The sequence below is a fragment of the Watersipora subatra genome, chromosome 6, assembly GCF_963576615.1.
Source record: "Watersipora subatra chromosome 6, tzWatSuba1.1, whole genome shotgun sequence".
NCBI lineage: Eukaryota > Metazoa > Bryozoa > Gymnolaemata > Cheilostomatida > Watersiporidae > Watersipora > Watersipora subatra.
Window position 1 is genome coordinate 43,366,999 of NC_088713.1, and position 21,770 is coordinate 43,388,768.

Below are 21,770 nucleotides of genomic sequence, written 5' to 3' on the forward strand. Positions count from 1 at the left end.
GCGATTAAAAATATCACATCATTGAAGTCACTAACTTTCACAACTAGTTTGAAACTCAACTAGTAATATATATGTATAAATCTCAACATTTGTCTTCTGTCCATTTATAGCGATTAATTTAAAAGAATGAAAAATCTACATTGTACATGATTTGATCTCAGAACCTCTCGGTCACCAGACAGTCACTCTAATCCCCTACACTACAATAGCCATGCTGTCAGCGTGTTCATTCCATCTGTTAAAATAATTAAACTCGAAGCTCTTGGGGCCATTTACTAGCACAGCTGAGAGTTACCATCTGCAAACTCTGTAATTGTTTTAGTAAGATTAAGTTACCTTATTGGCTTACTAGTTACATGTAAGTTACTCAAATTCCTAAGGTAAATGTTTTATTACCCGTGCAATGCTGGGCATTCAATTAGTCTGTAATATATAATAACTTTGATGAAAACTATTGCAGTCTTGACTAGCAAAAGACCAGTCTAGCGTGTACAGTTAAATGTTTGATTAACAAAGGATTTACATACAAACAACAAATGTCTGTGCGCTGCCAGATATTACAACAAATGGCGTAATGTCACACCAACTGGCAAAGCTAGCATAAATAGTTTTCGTTAACAACAGAGGTATTTTACACCAAAAAGGAATGCATCAACTCCATGTATAAAATTCTCCTATAGTCTTATGTTAGGAAATTCATTCTCCACTGCCTTGAGCCATTAGATCATTCATCATAAGCACCGCGACAGCGTCACTCTCCCCCAATTCGTCAGTGCTGTCGACTAAAAGAGATGACAACTATGTAAAGATTAACTTTACACGCAATTTTAGTAGATGTTGTCAGAAAGTATCAGTTGTTTTTCTATCATTTGTGATTTTTTTCGATGTTTGAGGTAATCCGACTGCCTGGATGTTTCAAGATTAAAATCGACAAAACCGGATCAAGACTAAACGCTCAGAAGAAATGACATCACTAGCGGTTATCGTTGCGATAGTTGATTGCTTTCAAGTCGAAGCGTTATGCGTCTGTATTATATCGGTCTCTTTGCAATTATAAACTTCATAATCGCACTTTCCCTTGATGTGAGCTTTTTAATTGCGATCAAGTTTTATCAATTTTAATCTTAAAACATCCTGGCAATTAGATCACCTCAAACATCAAAAAACAATCACAAATGATAGAAAAAAAACGCTACTTTCTGACCAAAATTACAAAACACTCTGTCGAAGTTCAGCTTTAAGGATAGCGGAAGCCATCTTGTGTGGCGTGATATATTTAACCCTTTGACAGTCAAAGCAGAATTTATGTCATCATATGATTTTTTAAACAGTTTTTTCACACACAACGAAGTATCAGGCCAAGTTCATCAAGGGAGTACTTTGTGTAAAACATATGAGGACTGATAGAATTATTAATTATTTCAATCAGATTACATTGAAAGTTTTGAAAAAAGCCGAGATACTTTGAAGTTTGAAGTCGACATGTCGTAACAATCGGGTCTCCACACACTAACACTGCCACAGAAGAGCTTTCCAATCATCCATCTAAACGTTTTAAAGTCTTCGGATCAGGTTGTAAACCAACTTATAGACAATTCTCACAACACTAGGTCGGATATAGGCCTTAATGATTTTGAATCAGAGTGTATTTCTGATGGTTTTGACGATAGATCTTCTCAGGCTCTCTCGTCACTAAAACTGTGCCAACCACTACAACTACGAAAAAAATTCATGTACAGTGAGAGTACTGCTTAGGAAAAACACTACATTCGAAAATTTCAAGTTACAAAACATTTTTTGGTAGAAAGTTTGCTTCGAGTTATGATGGTTTTTCTAGATATGAAAGGCCTATCGTATTTTGGCCTATTTGTTTGGTTTGTAATTTGGCCTGTTTGCTTTGTTTTTCAGCCAGTTTACTTTTCTTGGGTGCGATACGATGTACAACAAGCCTGACTGAGTTTCATCTGCTAGCAAAAGTCAGTAAACGATAAGAATTTAGTCTTTATTCGTTGGATAACATGGAGTTATCTTATGACGCATAAAAGGCAGGACAACTTTAGTTTCTAGTAATTCAAGTTCTGCACTTTTTACATGACGGTTTTTCATTTCGTGGCGATGTAAACAAATTTCTAGTTACGTTCCTAAAACATTTCTTCTGAGCATGACAACAATACACCACCACCCTCCTCTGACCATCATCTGCCCACTCCTGACAGTCTTCATTTAGCCTCATTTAGATGGCTACCGCCAAAGGTAAACAAACATACCGTTTTAGTTTTATATTTGTTATTTCTCTGTTCTTCTTTTCATGTGTACTTTTTTTGATAATGTAGTAAGATAATAATAAAATTCTAAAACGTAATTGTTATAGAATTTAACCATTGCATATATACATATATAATTTATATGAATATCATATCCGAGTTAAGTGGGGGCTTGGAACGGATGTATACACATCGTCAGTTACTTGGAATGGATTAGGACGATTAAATAGTAAAATGTGTTTCTACTAGCAAAATTTTCTACTTACTTCTGAGTTATGCCTAAAATAGTTAACACTAACCATAGTGACCATTTTTTTCGAAATTCACTCACCTACGACGAGGAAGTCTGAAAAGATTCCCCAATAAAGGGTTAAAATACTATGTGACTATAACATAGGACCATAATATGATACAATACGAGTGCGACTATAACATAGGACCATAACATGATACAATACGAGTGCGACTATAACATAGGACCATACAACGATACAATAGGAGTACGACTATTACATAGGACCATACAATGATAAAATAGGAGTACGACTATAACATACGACCATAACATGATACAATACAAGTGCGACTATAACATAGGACCATACAATGATACAATAGGAGTACGACTATAACATATAACCATAATATGATGCAATACAAGTGCGACTATATTATAGGACCATAACATAGTACAATATAAGTGCGACTATAACATAGGATCATACAATGATACAATAGGAGTATGACTATAACATACGATCATAACATGATAAAATACGAGTACGACTATAACATACGACCATAATACGATACAATACGAGTACAACTGTAACATACGACTATAATATGATGCAATACGATTACCTGCATGACTGAGGCTCTGTATTTCTCCACTTGGCATATCTTCAGATGCATCCATAACTTCATGTGCGCCCTTCATAACCCCTTCTGACCTTTCCATATCCTCTTCAGCTCTCTCCAACGCATCTGTTTCGTCATCCAGAGGTTCTCCTCCATCATCCTCTTCCAATTGTTGTTCATACTCCGCTTGCCTCTGTTCCAACCGATGAGATTGCTTGTGTTTGAGAATAGAGCTGACACTCTTCGTAGAGTAAGTGCACTGGTCACACTTGATTTTCACAATGGCTGCCAGTCTCTGTCTCTGTTGCCAAAAATATAAAGTTTCACCAGGCCGAAAAGTAGGCAAAAATAAAGGGTTGGCATGAAAGACTCACATGATTAAAATCAATGATTTAAATCATCGAATTAAATTATAAAATTATGTTTTTCACGGAATAATAATGATTTTTTTTTTCAAAAAATAAGGACTAAAATAATTGATATAAATCATCTGACCCATAAAAAAAATCCGGATTTTTTTCAATAAAAATCATTTTTATTATTTTCTCAATTTTTTCATAAGTATGCAAACATCAGTGTTTTTTGACAAACAATCTGTTGTCAAAATAAACCCAGGACACTGAAAGTACATGTAGTTTAATTAATAAAAATACTAAATAACTTTAAAATGATATAATGCGGTTCAGAATAACTATTACAAAATAAAACTATTAAAAATATATTCTAAAAATGTAGAACTTGTGTTACAACTGTCATAACAAAGACTGATCTTTATCGATGCCAGGAACCAAAGGTGTACTAGAAAAGCTGCTACTAGCCTGCTAGTACCAACACGTTGAATGTCCTATATTTTGACTTGAATTCAGCTTTTAAACTACCGTATATACTCATGTATACGTTGATTAGGGCCCGTGCACACTATCGCTCAAACCGCACACTATCGCTCAAATCGGCGATTAGTTGTGCAATAGACCCAACAATGGGCTGCTATGACATAATTTTGCAATGAGCGCCCAACGTAATCGTTGCTAGCGACGATGCGCGATAGACTTTCAACGCGTTGAACTTTGCCACCGATGATCGCAACTATTAGCATCTTGATCAATTGTTTTTTGACCACATCGGATCTAATTTCAACAGTAATGAAGATTGGTCTTAATTCATATTCGCGAGCGTGGTGATGAACTACACTCGCTGATGAATTACATAATCAGATAATTAAAAGATAACAAAAGGACTCGTGATATCACCGATGCAATTTCGTAATTTCTAATTGGTTGTTGGTTAGTGATCACCTACAGCTAATCGCTCATAATGTGTACATCATATCATTGGGGATGACGTAAAATAGCTAATTGTTGCAGTCCATCACACAGCTAAATGTTCATTTGAACTAAAGTGTGCACGGGCCTTTACTATTTTAAGACAGAAAATTGCATAATTATAGGTATTACTCGTGTGTAAGTCAACCCCGGTATTTCGGAATATCTATTTCCAATCGGAATCTATTTTTGCACCCAGAATAAAAACAACTTAGAATATTTAAAGTTTTTTCTATTCAATACGATAAATATAAAAATATATATAAATATAAATATATATAAATATAAATAAATATAGTTCCTCAGATTCTGTAAACAAAGTTTGGGATGACTCGCTAACAATATTCTTGGTGCAATGACTGCATGCTAAAACGCCAACATTAAAAGCGCTAAAAGTGAACAGGCACGCTAAGAATGTTGCCTGTTCTCAACACGTGTTAGCTACTCCGCGATTTGTAAACAAACAACAGGCGAATATTTAAAGGTTGACTTGCAACAAAATTCACATTACAGTTATTTGGTATCAAAAGATTCACCATGTCTTACTCTGTTGTGTTGTAGGTGCCAAATATGTGGAGATGTTATTACAAGCTCTTAAAAGCTAAAAAGAACGAACAGTTAAATCGCAGCCACACGAGACCGCCGTAGTTTGGATTCGCTTTCCAAAACGGCTCAAATGGGAAGTAGTTGTTACAAGATGGCTTCTGTTTACACTTTCATGCAACCTCATTCGTCAAAATATTTTCACAAATATACTTCACGCATTCAATAAAGCCATGTCTATTGTTCTTATGTATCTATTTTATCGTCATTGTAATGCTGTCACTTTTAGCAGTGATATTTTATAACTTATCGTAAAAATCCATTTAATTTTTTAACCTTAGCTCGAAGGAGTACATATCATTGTCTGATAATCATGACGAGCCTGTTGGTCATTTGTGATAATTGAAAAGTGCTGCAGAAATTATTTGCGAAGTATTGAGTCACATGATCAAATTACGACTTGCCGATGAGACCAAACCGAAACAAAACTGTAAAGTAGCGAGCATCTATATTTGATACGGGGTCTTCGGTAAAACCCGAAGTGTTTGTCATAAACTAGTGCTACGATAAGTTTTATATTGAGCTTTTTATTGGCCTTTCAATACACGTGAGAACATCACGTGACAAGACGATAACCAAATTTCATGGTTACGTCAGAGAAATAAAGAGATTCCAATATACTGCAGCTTTTCGTTTTTGAGCTTTTAAGGGCTTGTAATCACATTCCCACATATTTTGCACCTACAACACAACAGAGTAAAACATGGTGAATCTTTTCATATCAAATAACTGTAATGTGAATTTTGTTGCAAGTCAACCTTTAAAGAATGGCGTCTATGTAAATGTACGCGCACTGGACGTAATTTAAAATTTAGTTGTAAAAATTCGCTTAACCAAATTCGCCTAACTAAACCAAATTCGCTTAAAATCGTTTTTCCAAATATAGTATACGTGTTACTTGTTAGATTTAAAATCAGCCGGTCGCAGTACAGCACAACAATGGCAGCTGCCATGTTATGCTGCCATAAGCTTCTTTACATGTAATATATACCGTATTTTCACTGATGTTTTACACCAATAATTCTGTGATGTAACTTTAACATTTATATGATGAAGCACCATGATTATAAGTGTTTGTTAAGACTTCATACTGTAGTTTGTATATTACATCTATAATAATGGAGTTTTCTTCTCGTAATCACATAATATTCGACTTGACTGCAACATGTCCATGTAACATGACATGAAGAGATAGCTTTGAGAATACACCTTAACTCTTTCACTACCAAATTAATTCTTTTACCTAAACATAATTAAACATTCGGTAAAATGTAATATTTAACAAGAGAAATTTCTGTAATTAGAAGGTTTAATTTTCACAAGAAACTATGTTCTGGACTCACAAATCAGTCTGTTTAAAATCTAAATGTAAGTGAAATAAAAATTAAGATTACTTTTAAACATAGATGATATGTCAAGAGATAATATAGTTGCTTTTATTTTTAAGATCAAGTTAAAAGCTGACGCACATAAATTGTCACAAACTTTGAACCGCACGATCTATAAAAAATATTTTAATACCAAATCAATCAGCATAAGATTTTACATCAGCTGATGCCATAAAAAGGCTATAAATTTAGCTCGGACATTTGTTTTGATTGTTCTCACTACCATGAGTAACAAGTTGAACATGTTCCAAGTCGGATGGGGTTATCACTATTATTATAGCTTACAGCATTATTACATTACTATTATTATTTCTACAGCCAAAAATAAAATAATCGCTGTCACTGGTACTATCACTCAATAGGTAATCATCAGAAGTCAATTTATCTATAATTTTCTAAACATCCTTAGCTGTAATGCGCCTTGCACGATTGGCCATCATTGCCTGGGAAAAATTGCGACAAAAAATTAATTTTTGCAAAGCGAAACTAAGCTCAGGGTGGGATGTAAACATGTTTTCTATTGGTTCAACGCAGGCAGATGATTGTTTCCTTTCGTCTAAAGTTGGGCGTGATAAGCTTATTAATTTCTCACTGATCAGAAAAGCTTTTTATGAAACCTACAGAAGACGCTATTCACCATGCGCATTAGCGCGCTATATGCACTGACGCACTATATGCAATAACGCACAATATGCCATAGCACAATATATGAACTAAGCGCATTAGCACGCTGTATGCACTAAGCACACTATATGCACTAAGCGCACTATGTGCACTAGCGCACTATATGCACCAGTGCACTATATGCATTAGCGCACTATATACATTAGCGCACTATATACATTAGTGCACTATATGCATTAGCGCACTATATACATTAGCGCACTATATACATTAGCGCATTATATACATTAGCGCACTATATACATTAGCGCACTATATGCACTAGCACATTATATGCATCAGTGCACTATATGCATTAGCGCACTATATGCATTAGTGCACTATATGCATTAGCGCACTATATGCATTAGTGCACTATATGCATTAGCGCACTATATGCACTAGCACATTATATACATTAGCGCACTATATGCATTAGCGCACTATATGCATTAGTGCACTATATGCACTAACACATTATATGCATTAGCACACTATATGCATTAGTGCACTATGCCGTTCATTGTATGCAGAGTTGAAAGCAAGGAGGAACGCACCTTTTGAGACATGCCCTTTCCTCCATGATACTTTGAGTTCATGTGTCGATCAAGGTCGTGCTTCTCTGTAGTCTTGAAGTCACAAAGTGTGCACTGATATGGCCGATAGTCTGAGTGCACCCTGATCTGGTGCCTGCGCATGTAGTCTCTTCTGTTGGCCTGGTACCCACACGCATCACACTGCAGTATGGGCTTGGACGGATCCAGCCCTAAACACACAGTGTATGCATAACTTGAAAGAAATACTAAATAGCAAGGTTGGCACAAAGAAATCGAATGATCAAAATCATGATTTTTGTTTCTAGAGAAAAATCACGTGGTTTATTTTTTCATAATTTAGTATAAATCACCGTCCTTTGACAAATAATCTTGTTTTGACATGTGTGACAAGTCTGTAAACACTATTCTGTACTGAATTAGTAAAATGGAGATAATTGACTGCACGTGTAGTACAACGCTGCAGAAGAACCTTTGAAGTTGGGACCTATGAGTTCATTTAGTAAACCTCAAAGCAGGATTAAGTGTGAGTTAGCAACTGTAACTGGTACAGTTTTTCCTAACTTCTCTGTTTACTAAATGACATCTAACTCTACTGTAATCAGCACAAGTGGATGCGTTGAAGAGTTATCTCCTCCTTTGGTTTCGTTCAGTTAAAAATTTAATAATTTAATAATTTAAATTAATAAATTTAAAAATAAAAACTGGCAAAACTGTATTTATATTTCGCATGATCAAAAACATCGATCATACCAAGGAAGAATGTGCTTAAATATTTCATAGTGCCTTCTATGTCGTTGGCTTTCAATCATACTTTTTTTGAAACTGCTCATAGCTTTACTCTACTAACTTACATGCAGTTTGCATATTATAATTATACATGACAAGTGAATGCAAAAAATATAAGTTTTCAAACTAAAACATATAAATCACAACTACCGAGAAGTGGATTAACCTGCATTCTGATGTGCAATGGTATATACAGATAATATTTACATAATAAATCTCAAAGTTTGTCATCTGTCGCTCAGTCTGTCCAGCTGTAGCGATTAGTATTTAGCAATGACAAATCCGTATCGCAGAAGATTTGAATGCGAAACCTTCCGTTCACCAGACGATAGACTAACCAATTAAGCTACGCAAGATGCGACAAATTTATTGGGCGATACGAGCCGTTATCTGGGTTAAAATACGCATAGCACTCTGCATTATGCGACCTCACTAAAGTTTGCTCTCACGGCTTTTATTATTTATTTTACTAGCTTATTCAAATTAGTCATTGGCAATGTGCCAGGCTAATGGTAGGTGGCAGGCAAATACATCACCAGCCACTGTTTATAAGCTGTTTTTAATACCCGTGCAGCGCCGGGCACAGGGCTAGTTATTTACATGAGCAACGATCAAATGTATCAAAAAATTATATCACTAAAACAAATAAATTTTAATTAAAAAAAATCTGAATTTTTTTTGAAAAAAAATCGTAATTTTTCCTACTCCCTAGTCAGGTAGTCACGGAACGCGTTTCGATTTCTTGGGTCTATACAGCCTTCTCTTCTGCCATTTTCAGTTTCAAGTAAAAACAGATTAAAGCACTTGAACAACCAAAATTTCCACACATGAAGTGATTGGAAAGCACGACCTATGCAGACACAAAAGTGCGACGTCATTGGTCGTTAAGAACGTTTCCATGGCACAAAGATGGCACAAGCGTTTCGCTTCCAAACAGTGACACTGAATCAAGATACAAAGAGCGTGACATGATGGCATGATTTCCATGATGACATTACAGAGACACATGGGGGTGCGTTGCTACCCTATCGCAGTATGGAAACTTGGTCAATATGAAATACGCTTGAATATTTTCTATCCCTGTTGCTATACCAAAGTGAAATTTTATTGCTAGAAAATGCTTGGGTCTTAAAAGTTGACTTGCAACAAAATTCACATTACAGTTATTTGATATCAAAAGATTCACCATGTCTTACTCTGTTGTGTTGTAGGTGCAAAATGTGTGGAAATGTGATTACAAGCTCTTAAAAGCTAAAAAACGAACAGTTAATCGCAGCCACACTAGATCGCAGTAGTTTGGATTCTCTTTCCAAAACGGCTCAAATGTGACGTAGTTGTGGGAGATGGTTTCTGTTTACACTTTCATGCAACCTTATTCGTCGAAATATTTTCACAAATATACTTCATGCATTCAATAAAACCATATCTACTGTTCTTACGCATCTGTTTTATCGTCATTGTAATGCTGTCACTTTTAGCAGTGATATCTTATAACTTACCGTAAAAAATCGTTAAACTTTTTCACCTTAGCTCAAAGGAGTACATATCATTGTCTGATAATCATGACGAGCCTGTTGGTCACCTGTGATAATCGAAAAGTGCTGCAAAAATTATTTTCGAAGTATTGGGTCACGTGATCAGATTACGACTTGACGATTGAATAATGCCGAAACAAAACTGCAAAGTAGCGAGCATCTATATTTGATACGGGGTCTTCGGTAAAACCCGAAGTGTTTGTCATAAACTAGTGCTACGATAAGTTTTATATTGAGCTTTTTATTGGCCTTTCAATTCGCGTGAGAACATCACGTGACAAGACAATAATCAAACTGTCATGACTACGTCAGAGAAATAAATAGATTCCAATCTACAGCGGCTTTTCGTTTTTGAGCTTTTAAGAGCTTGTAATCACATTTCCACATATTTGGCATCTACAACACAACAGTGTAAGACATGGTGAATCTTTCTATAATCTATACCAAATAACTGTAATGTAAATTTTGTTGCAAGTCAACCTTTAAGTACATACTCAACTAGACATACTGTACTATGTATCATAACCTAAAATTTTTAAGTTTTCAAAATAAAATTAAAATCAAAGCAAATTCACTTTAAATTTACTTTAATTTGAATTTAAAATTTAAAGTAAATTAATTTAAATTACTTGAAAATTAACAAGCAAATTAATAGTAAAATTATATATTTATATTTTATATTTAATATTTTATAAAATTGACTAAATAAAGTAAAGTCATCAACTTGAATCAAGCAATGAAAAAGATGTTTACAACAAAATCTTACTTTCAGGTTTCCATGGGCGTCGCCGTTCTGCCGTTTTACTTCTGGGTGCTCTTTTCTTGATGATCGGGGGAGGTGTAGGTTCGTCCAGACTTTCTCTCTGAGCTGAAACAGGAAGACCTAAGGCTGTTTCAACTAGCGGAATTAAAAACAGACCCCAAAAATGCTCAAATAGAAATCATATCCAAGAAGGGAAAGATATGGAAAAGCAGATAAAACAGAGCAAAAACGGAAAAAAAGGTAATACAGTAGACACTCCTACAAACTACAGTAGACACTCCTACAAACTACATCAGACGCTTCTACAAACTACGGTAGACACTCCTACAAACTACGGTAGACACTCCTACAAACTGCAGTAGACACTCCTACAAACTACGGTAGACACTCCTACAAACTACGGTAGACACTCCTACAAACTACATCAGACACTCCTACAAACTACATCAGACACTCCTACAAACTACGGTAGACACTCCTACAAACTACGGTAGACACTCCTACAAACTGCAGTAGACACTCCTACAAACTACGGTAGACACTCCTACAAACTACGGTAGACACTTCTACAAACTGCAGTAGACACTCCTACAAACTACGGTAGACACTCCTACAAACTACGGTAGACACTCCTACAAACTACATCAGACACTCCTACAAACTACGGTAGACACTCCTACAAACTACGGTAGACACTCCTACAAACTACATCAGACACTCCTACAAACTACACTAGACACTCCTACAAACTACAGTAGACACTCCTACAAACTACTGTAGACACTCCTATAAACTGCAGTAGACACTCCTACAAACTACACTAGACACTTCTACAAACTGTAGTAGGCACTCTCTAAAGTAAATGGTCCGTTCCTAGACCATTTACATTATAGGGTTTTTAGGTTATATGAATAATAAAATACATGTAAATAGCCTAATCCATTGCAAGATCTTTCCAAACTCACCCCTTTGGCCTTTCAAATAGAAAAAAGCTAAAGACAACTTTAATTTTATGACGGTATATACTAACTGTAGTATTATTGGTTTGTTTGAACTTTTCGTATCATTTTCACTTGGTATAGGGTTCATGATCACACACTTTGAATGTCAACTCAAATTGATTTTTTCACAATTTTTTTAGACAGGATAGAACAAGATAAAAAGTATTGTATATGCCTAAAATAAATTTTGTTTAAATATATAGTTATATACCACATTTACTATCCTAAGAGTGGTGTCTGTCTATCCACAAGTTTTTTTAAAGCCAGAGTTAAAGGTTAAGATAAAAAATTGATTTCAACAAAACCTCAACTCGTGAACAAAACTTCATGTTGGGAGACCAACACTCTAACACCTGCATCGATCAACTGCCTTCAAGTATTTCTGAATAATTGTGCACCTACTTATTCTCTTTGCTTTATCGACACACCTGATGACCTGGCAAGCTAGACTACTAGGTACTAGTATAGATAATTGACACACCTCTACACGTCATTTTTTCTCCCAAGTGTGGCAAAAGAAAAAACGATATTTTTAAGGCTAACACCGAAACTCTCGCACCGACTTGACGCTTTACGCTATATGAAAATTTTACATAATGCAAAGCAAAAACTTTACATAAATTCTCTACGTTCAGTAGAATTTACGTTATAGAAGCATTTACTGTATTGAATACACCAAAAATGGATAAACAGAAAATGCGATTGCGACAAAGGAAGCGATGAAAATACAGACACACAAAGAAGTAAGAAACTGCAATGACTAAAGACAGCGGTACTTTGTGCTTACCATCTCTGACAGGGTGAGGTCTTTTTATAGCCTTGTTTTTGTGCACATTGAGAACCTGTCAACAGAAAACCAAGTGAATAAAACCCAAACAAATGAATCATAAAAATTGCAAATTTTTCCTCAACAACGATAATGGTCAAATATGTTTTTTTATAATTAAGGCTATAGCATTTTTCAGTAATTAAAAGGTTTAATTTTCAGAAGAAATCATGTTCTGGACTCACAGATCAAAGTCTGTGTGAAATCTAAATGCGAGTGATATAAAAATTAAGGCTATTTTCAAAGATTTTTTATTTGATACGATAAATAGAGTATCGAATTTGCAAGTGATGTTGCCCTGAGTAGCGAATTTTCACTATGCTACATATTGACATAGATGATATGTCAAGAGATAACACAGTTGATTTTATTTTAAGATTAAGTTGAAAATTGTACTTTACTCTAAAATGAAAATACAACCTTAGAGCCTCTAAACTCTCATTAAAATGAAAGGTTTGTATATATATTCACTCTAAAAAGTCATTTGCACAAGACGCTTTCAGCAGATAGCAAATCTTGCTCAATTTTAATGATATTGTTGAAAGCCCTTTCGCTTGATCTGAGCGTTCTAACCGCGATCAAGTCTTGCCGATTTCAATCTTAAAACATCGTGGCAGTCAGATCACTTCAAACATCAAAAATCTAAATACTAAAAAAATACTGATACTTTCTGATAAAATATAGTAAAATTTTGTGTAAGATCATTAAATTCATATCTATTTGTTTAAGGACTCACAATGCAAGCAAAATGAATGCAGTTGTGTCAAAACAATTTTTAAATTATTAAATTTAATTAAAATTAAATTTTTAAACAATAAATAGCTTATAATGAATTTTAAAACAGTCTATCTGTTGTTGTTTTGTAAGAAATACAAACATACAATTAGAACCTTTTCATGAAAGTGTATATCGGTGATTTACTGTTTAAAAATATTTTAGGCCTCAACATAAAGCTTGATACAGATTTTGCATAGGATATCATTGCAAATTTAGATAGAAGTTGCTCAGAAGCTGAATTGCATTGCCATAGGAACATGTATAGCAGTTTAAATTGCTAAACTGCGTCAAATTCAAATAAACTTGGCAATATTGCATCTTTCATAAAGAGCACAACTCCAAATAGACAGCGCTTATTAAGGGTGAGAATATGGTAAACTATTTATCATTAATGAATCGATTAATAGCTGTGATTAAACTCATTAATTTTTATTTTAAACATTAGTAATGCTAATTTTTATAATAAACTAAATTTTTAACACATTTTGCACTTACACAATATTTAACCATTTAATTAAGATGCTTTTCATTTTATCGTGCAATAATCTAAAGACGCTGAAAAAACGATGACATATTTGTGCTTCAATGAAAGTTTGTAACCTGAGGATTATGATGTAAGTGATTATGTCTATCACCACTCAGTAAAAGCAGCAAACGCGACCAAAGTGATAATGGAAAAAGAAAGGGTACTGCCGGTTGAGAAATGCAATATTGGCAGTCAAATGGCAGTACAATAGGATAACTGCAATGGTAGCTGCAATGGTAGCTGTAATGTATTGGGTGTTATTATGTACAACAAACAGCAATAATGAAAAAAAAGATTATATGTTTATATCTCTCCCCCGCAATAGGGGGAGAGATATAATCATATAAATAGAATTATATGATTATAATTCTATAAACATATATAGAAATGCAATATTAGAAGTAAAATGGCAAGCTGCTGTGTAATATATATACGCAAGCTGGGGGGCTGTATATCATTGGTCATAGCAGCCAATATCAAGAAGTTGTGATATTTATCTAGATTTCTGTATTTATATCTAAAAAATTATGCTAAAAAATTTAAACAGATTTTAGATGGTTGTCATAGAAATAGATGTGTATCTATAAAAAAAATGTAGGCCTGTTACTTAATTTTGCAGATATTAAAAACGGCTTGGCAGTACCGCGATATTGGGCACAGCCGCAGTATCATCAACAAAATCTTTAGAGAAAATAATAACAGTAACATATTACACACCATCGGTCACTATATACTTCGATCTTGTAAATTCAAATGATTATTATTCTTTTCATTTTTTCGTTTTATTATTTTTTATTAAACTCATGTGTTGGGTGTTAAAAGATTGAATAGGCTACTGTACACAGTCAAATCTCACAGTCATTCAAAACCAGCATCGTATGTTGAATCAAAAACTCTCATAGCTGACCAGGCTTATACCTGACTAACAAAGAGCTTGTCTTTAACTCAAAGCATGCCAATAAAAAGGCTCATGTTTGTGATACGAAGGATTGTTTCAGACTTCAAATAATCACAGGTAGTTTTAAAAAACATCTCAATTTACGTGGATACTTTTTAACATTTAACAATGACTCCAACAGATTTGGAAAAAATGGAAAAATCTTTCGTTTTTTCGTGACGTCATTTTATCGTTGTTCGCCATCTTTATAGACAATTTTATCGTTAAAAACACGAAGCTTTTGCAACGAAAGTATCAGAACAACACAAAAAATACTATTAAATAAAAGAAAAACGATCGTTTTCTACAAATATGGCGGCTTTTTCGTGGACGAGCGTATGTGCAAACGACTTGATGACGCCAAAAAAACCGAGGGATAGTATACTCCACCTATATCTAAAGAGAATACAAAATACAGTAATCCATCGTTACTTCTCGGCTCAACTTTCCTGGTGTCAGCACCACGAAGTCTGGTCTGGTTGCTGCGGTTAACCTCGCAGCAATCAGACCAGACTGTCAATGTTAAATAGGGTATTCAATGTTTCACTTTAATTTGCACTTATATTTTATCATATAAAAAATTAAATTTTATTTTATTCTACTAACTTTTGATTAGATACATATATTAATATTTTATATATATTAATATATAATATTAGTATATCATATATATAATAATATTATATATATAATAATATACAATAATATTAAAATATTGATATATAATTAATATATATATATCAACATATTATATATATTATATAATATAATATATATGATATTAATGTAATATATATTAATATTATATATATACATGTATTATATTTCCACTTGACAGCTCTGCTCAACAAGGTACTTAAAATTTGAAGAGAACTGAATGAAAATCGCTCCCTGGTCACATGACTTGGTGTAAACTAATTAAATTTGGTTTTATGTAGCTAAAAGGTTTCTCTTTCTGGCTTACGTCGGAGTTTTCACTTCAATCTATGTTATGGTAAAACAACTCTAAAAAAAATTTGTTTCATATATGAGGCAAGGGTACTTTGTGGTTAAACAATGTTCATTAACACAAAAACATAAAAAAATTAATTTTAAAAAACTAAAATGCATAAATATACAAAATACATTGACGAACACGTGCCTTTCTTTTCATAATGAACCCAGTTAATCACAAGTACGAATATTTAGACCAGATGATGTCCAAACTACGCCCGTACTACATAAGCACATTCTCTGGCTTCCAATACTGGGACTGAAGTTGAAATACGAGCTGAAAGTCAATCAATATAACTTTAAATTACCTACTTATAGTATAGGAAATAAATACAATATGTTTAAAAAGCATTTTAAATTTCTGGCATTAAAGCTTGGCTCATACATATTTTTAAAAATTAGTTTCTATTCCGCGGATTTTTCCTTATTGTGGAGGATGCTGGTCTCCCGCATTAAGTGAGAGATTACTATAGATATATGCCTACAAACACTCCGAGAGATAGCTTGTGTGGTCTACCTGGCTGTTCTGTTTGCGTATTTCAAAGGACAGCGGTTTAATAGATCGGATAGCCTGAGCGAGCTCTGATATGGACCGAGACTGCATTGCAGCTTGCAGGGTTTCTATCTGCCAAAGTAATAATGTGGAATTAGGGCTACAAATATTTTACACAAGTCTGATACGCAAATAAAGAGAACTAAGAAAAAGTGAATGGTAGGACAACAGTATTTACGAGAACAAAAAAGAAAAATATGTCAAGTCTGTAGCAGCTTGTTTGGCAAAAATAAGCTTACATTTTCATCTGTGAGTAGCTTTTCAGGTGTCGCTGATTTGGGAGCAAGGGTGACTATGAGAGGAGGCTGCCCATTGGCTGAAAGAGGAAGTCCACTTATTGAAGGAACTCCTTCCTCTGAAATTGTGTGTTCCGTCTCCATTTTTACGAGGAATTGAAACTCTCCGACTTGTCAGATTATTCTCTGTGAACATAATAGTGCTTTGCAAATGAGTCACAAGATGTGAAACATATAATCATGTATATTGCTTGAGAGAGAAAGGGGGAGAGAGAAAAAAGGGGGAAAGAAAAAGGAGAGAGAAAGGGGAGAGGGGAGAGAGAGAAAGGAGGGGAGAGAGAAAGGGGAGGAGAGAGAAAGGGGGGAGAGAGGGGGAGAGAGAGAAAGAGGGGAGAGAAAGAGGAGAGAGAAAGAGAAGAGGGGGAGAGAGAAAGGGGGGAGAGAGAAAGGAGAGATGGGGAGAGAGAAAGAAAGAGAGGAGAGAGAAAGGGGAAAGGGGAGAGAGAAAGGGGTAGAGGGGAAGGGAGACGGAGAGAGGGGAGAGAGAAAAAAAGAAAAGAGAGAGAGAAAAGTGAGAGAGAAAAGAGAAAGAGAGGAAAAGAGAGAGAGGAGAGGAGGGAGAGAAGAGACTGCGAAAAGAGAAAAGAGAGAGATAACAGGGAACAGTTTTTAAAGTTGAAAACTTAAAACTGCAGAAGCCTAAAAAATTTAATCAAAGCACAATATATAGCCTTGGGAAAAAACGTCAAAATTTATTGCAAAATGAGTTAAGTAGTGAAACCTGACAAGCATACCAAAACACGGTTCACATGAAAATTATTTACTGTGCTCGAAATTGTGTTAAAATTGTTTGCCGACAATTTAAGAGTCATGGGTGATAAAACATGGCTATGCCAAACCAGGTTTTAACCAGCAAACTGTTATGATCAAACAATTACCATGGAATTATTGTAATTTTAGTATAGATTACTAATTCACTCTCTTATGCCAGTTACTTGTCAGGCAGGAATGTTACAATGTAGTGCTACACGATTGTTATAATGTGGAGTTTCCACCAGGTGTTTTATTGTATATATACTGACAGATATAATGTAAAGCCGTGGTCACACGGGCACCGAACCGAACTAAATGACGCAAAACGACGTCGTTTTCAGCTCTAAAAAGTTCGGCTGAGGACATTTCTGGCCGAAACGAACTATTTCGGTACTGCTCGAAATTTCGTGCCGAACCCTTGCTCTTATTGGCTGGTTAAAATTCTAGAATTCTAGCGAGCACGCGTCACATTTCTTCTTACGTGTGTGTGAGTAAAGTTAAAAAAGAAATGGGACGATACTTTTATTTCGTTAAATAAACAACATGAAGCAATTTACGACAAGGTTCACCCGGACTTGTGATTGGGTTGCATAAATGTAAGATGTTGCACTCAAGTTTTGCATAAATGTAAGGGAATGGTTGTGATTTTCTTTCGTGTAGAATATAAGTAATGTGTCATATTCATCCTAATGAACTATCGTTGACTGATTTATTTATGTAAAACCACAGTACTATGATAAAGACTGTTTTTGTTTGTTATGTACTCAGCATAGAAAAACATTCATATGTTAATAAAAAAAATATAATTATGTTGATGGGAAGGGTTAGCAAAATATTTGTATCGAGTGATTTATTTTGAGCAGCCGAACGATCTTCTGATAAATCTGCTGTGTAATTATAATTTATAATTGTTCCTCAAAGTTTTTTTGTTTACAATAGAAATATTTAACTCAAATACATAACAACTACTAATGAAACCGTGTCCTGTCTCTATACGTATGGTATCTAGGAAGCGAAGTTACTTCGGTGGCCGTGTGACATGTGCCACGAACCGAACCAGCCTCCGAACCGAACCGATCCTACGTCGGTTCGGTGCTCGTGTGACCACGCCTTTAGGCGACTGCCAGGCTCGGCTGCCCAATCCATACTGATTAGTTATAAAAATCACACCTGGACTACCCATGACATTGCTTCAAGGTCACACATATGTACTTAGAGCACATGTAACAACAGACACAGATAATATGTATATCTTTTAGCATGATATTCTGTTTAAATGCAATTGTGATATTGTAAAATAGGTATCTATAGAAAGAATTTGTTTAATTTTAGCTATTTGCAATCAAAATATAAGTGTTGTTCATGATTTTTCATAAGTGCATGAATTTTTTCTAGTGTGACCGTGTTTGTAATGAATCAGCTAGAAAATTTAATGTTTGAGCTGTAAAGTAAGGTCCACCAGACTCACAGCAACAACAAAACATAAGTTACAAAAATTTGCAGAATAATATGACATGCAAGCATACATGTACAATAAGCATATTGCGGAGCTCTATGTTGCATCAGCAACATTTCTGTAAAAGATGTATTTCAAGGATCATTTACAAAAACTCTGACAAGGTTCCTTGCTAGGGTTAAATGAAGAAACAGGACTGAGATAGGTGGTACACTATCCTAGTGCTGAGTCCTAAAACTCGGGAGTCTTTCCGGTTTTTAGCGATTTTAGAACGATGATGTACACGTACGTTTAATTTTATATCGTTTATTTTCAACTAAAACTTGAAAACTTGGGATTATCATCGAAAAGGATTTTAGCAAAAGCCTCCATTCAATAATAATTAATAACTATTAAGGGTTTTGATTAAAAATTCAAAAAGAATATTAAGACGTCAAGGAGTGGTATTTACTAGTTTGTACAGAGTTTTCGTTTATGGTATGTTCGAGGTAACCATCTTAAATTATTTGTATAAAATTGTATCCTGACTGGAAATCAAATAAGCCTATTCTGTTGTATTGAAATATCAAAACAATATACAAACAGGGAGTGAAGCAAAACTACAAGATACACACCCAATAAGCACTAACAACATGACACCCAAAACTTCAAAAGATCCAATTATTGGAAAAGCAGCCACAGGCAAATTAGAAACTCTAGGGTGGAAGGAATCTATCAAAGAAAGTGAGTCAATCACCCTGCCAGAAAACCACCAATGAGACATTAGAAATGAATCAGATTATTACACATATAAAGATCTGCTATTTTCCGCCAGACAGGACCTGGATACCAGGAGTAAGTCACAAGCTCTACCCTACATGACTACATCATGTACACCAGCTGCAGACTTACGCAAACAAGACATCTTGGCACACCTGGCATAAAGCATCGAACCTTAAGACTCAACCTACTCCCCACAAGCTAGCCTTGTCACATGCTAGATATCTACCAAAGAAAACAGCTCCAATGACTCAGCCTCTCTTTCTCAAGTGCCTGCTTATGCGGTCTCCTCCCTGCCTGTTGAAGAGCCTATCTCTCCTGTTTGTAAAGCATGTGTCTCTCATCACCTGCTGAAGCTTTCTACCTAAGATCTGTCATGACTCCTGTTTGGGTACCGAGATTCGATGTCGTACGGGACTAAGCAAACGAGTATGGACGACCATTCGAGTAAGGATGTAACATTTATTAGCTAATTTAACCTTTTGTCATTAATATTATTGTTTAGAATTTTGTTAGTTGTGTATTCCAATCGTTGAATTTAGAGAATAAAGAAGTATCTTTTACTGGTAAATATCAGTATTGCTTACAATAGCTTAACACCTTCACTCGTACCTAAATCAGTAATAATCAATTCAGTTCACACAAGCCAGGAAAAAGTGCACAAACTCGACATAGTCCAAATTCAAATTCAACACTGATGTTGCGTGTTGATTTGGATTAGTTATGCTTAACATAATTTCTCCATACCCACTTATAACAATTATATCGACCACACGATATAAACATCCATAGTTAAACAGATGGTCACTGTGCGTAAAACAAAGTGTTACTTACCTCTGATGTTTAAATTATATTATTTATATTTTTCAAAACAAGCTTTAGTTTCAGCAAACGATAATTTGGTGATCTGCTTAGGCCGAAAGTTCACGTACAATCAATGAACCGCCTAAATATTCTGCAAGTTTTACCAGAAACCAGCGATGATATGCGGAGTAATGGAATAGCTAATAGTAAAAGATAGCCTATAAACTTGTGCACGTCACATGTTTGGTTCTATTTTCGATTTTATTTATATTGGCAATACAGTATAGAAATTGACGACAAAACTGAGCTTGGCGCTTGGGCTAGCAACTACCCAGACGCTCCATGGCTATAACGACGGCGAAATTTATAAACAATAGACTTCGGCATCCAATCACAGAGCGTTGTCAATTTCGATGTCATTTGTCATCCTAACAACAAACGACCCGATCTCATGGGCTGTAAGGCAAAAAGTCTGACATCACTGTTACTACTGATAATCAATAAAATGATAACATAATATATAATAATAATATGTGGATTAATCAGTAAACATGATCAAACATTTAATTTACGATATTGCATTTTAGTATTATTTGATACAAAAATCAACACCGCTTTTCATTATTTCAGTTATATTATCCTTTCTGTCACTTTTTATTTCACAACACCAAAGGAATGAAGAGTAATTAAATCACTTGCCACCAGTAACAAGCTCAAAACATGACTGTTTTCGGTTTAACAATAAGCGGCCCCAACGTCTTTATGCCGAAGTCTATTGTTTATAAATTTCAACATAAAGGACGCTTTATAAGCGCTAGCCATAGATATAGTAAGGGTTTATTGTATCTGTGGCGCTCGCAAACGACATTTTAGTTATTAGGTACATCGTTATCAAATCGGCGAAAACGAGTGAGAGCAACCAACATTCGCTCAAATAATAGCTAATATAAAACAATGCAAATTAAAACTTTTGACATGAAACTCTGATTGCGATTTTAATTCAAATGTTAAAAACGATATCTAGCGTGGCCTGTTTAGGCGGTGCTATTAAACCGTTTTATTTTTAATTAAGAGTTGTTTTCTCATAAGTAGATAGTAGTAGACAACTCTAATTTGACTATAATGGTATCTCATAAAGCGACAGAAAAGATTATTATAGATTAAGGTACGCTGTCTGCACCAGCTTTTACTGTGTAAAAGGTAATTTGCAAAAAAGGTGTGTAAAGTAAACAGTTTTTCCTGTAAAAGAATAGCCATCAAAAAGTATTTCGACTCATACACTATACCTCAAAACTCACAAACAATCAAGCTCGCTGTAAACAAGCTATGCAAGCAAAGAAAATTATG

General features: G+C 34.7%; 1 protein-coding gene across 2 annotated transcripts; it reads right to left on the reverse strand.

Annotated features, from left to right (window-relative positions):
- Positions 1 to 385: 385 nt before the first annotated feature.
- LOC137398679 (transcriptional repressor CTCFL-like) lies at positions 386 to 20,588 on the reverse strand. 2 transcript variants are annotated; one of them, XM_068084865.1, is made up of 8 exons: positions 20,454 to 20,588; positions 16,595 to 16,775; positions 16,320 to 16,427; positions 12,531 to 12,585; positions 10,746 to 10,847; positions 7,659 to 7,867; positions 3,129 to 3,426; positions 386 to 782 (listed from the first exon to the last, which is right to left on the reverse strand). In XM_068084865.1, exons 2-8 carry the CDS (start codon positions 16,733 to 16,735, stop codon positions 697 to 699), a joined length of 999 nt encoding a protein of 332 aa, XP_067940966.1. In that variant the 5' UTR covers positions 16,736 to 16,775; positions 20,454 to 20,588; the 3' UTR covers positions 386 to 696. The 2 variants fall into 2 exon arrangements, with proteins under 2 accessions (XP_067940966.1, XP_067940965.1); XM_068084864.1 differs by having other exon boundaries at positions 10,746 to 10,862.
- Between the last annotated feature and the right edge of the window lie 1,182 nt (positions 20,589 to 21,770).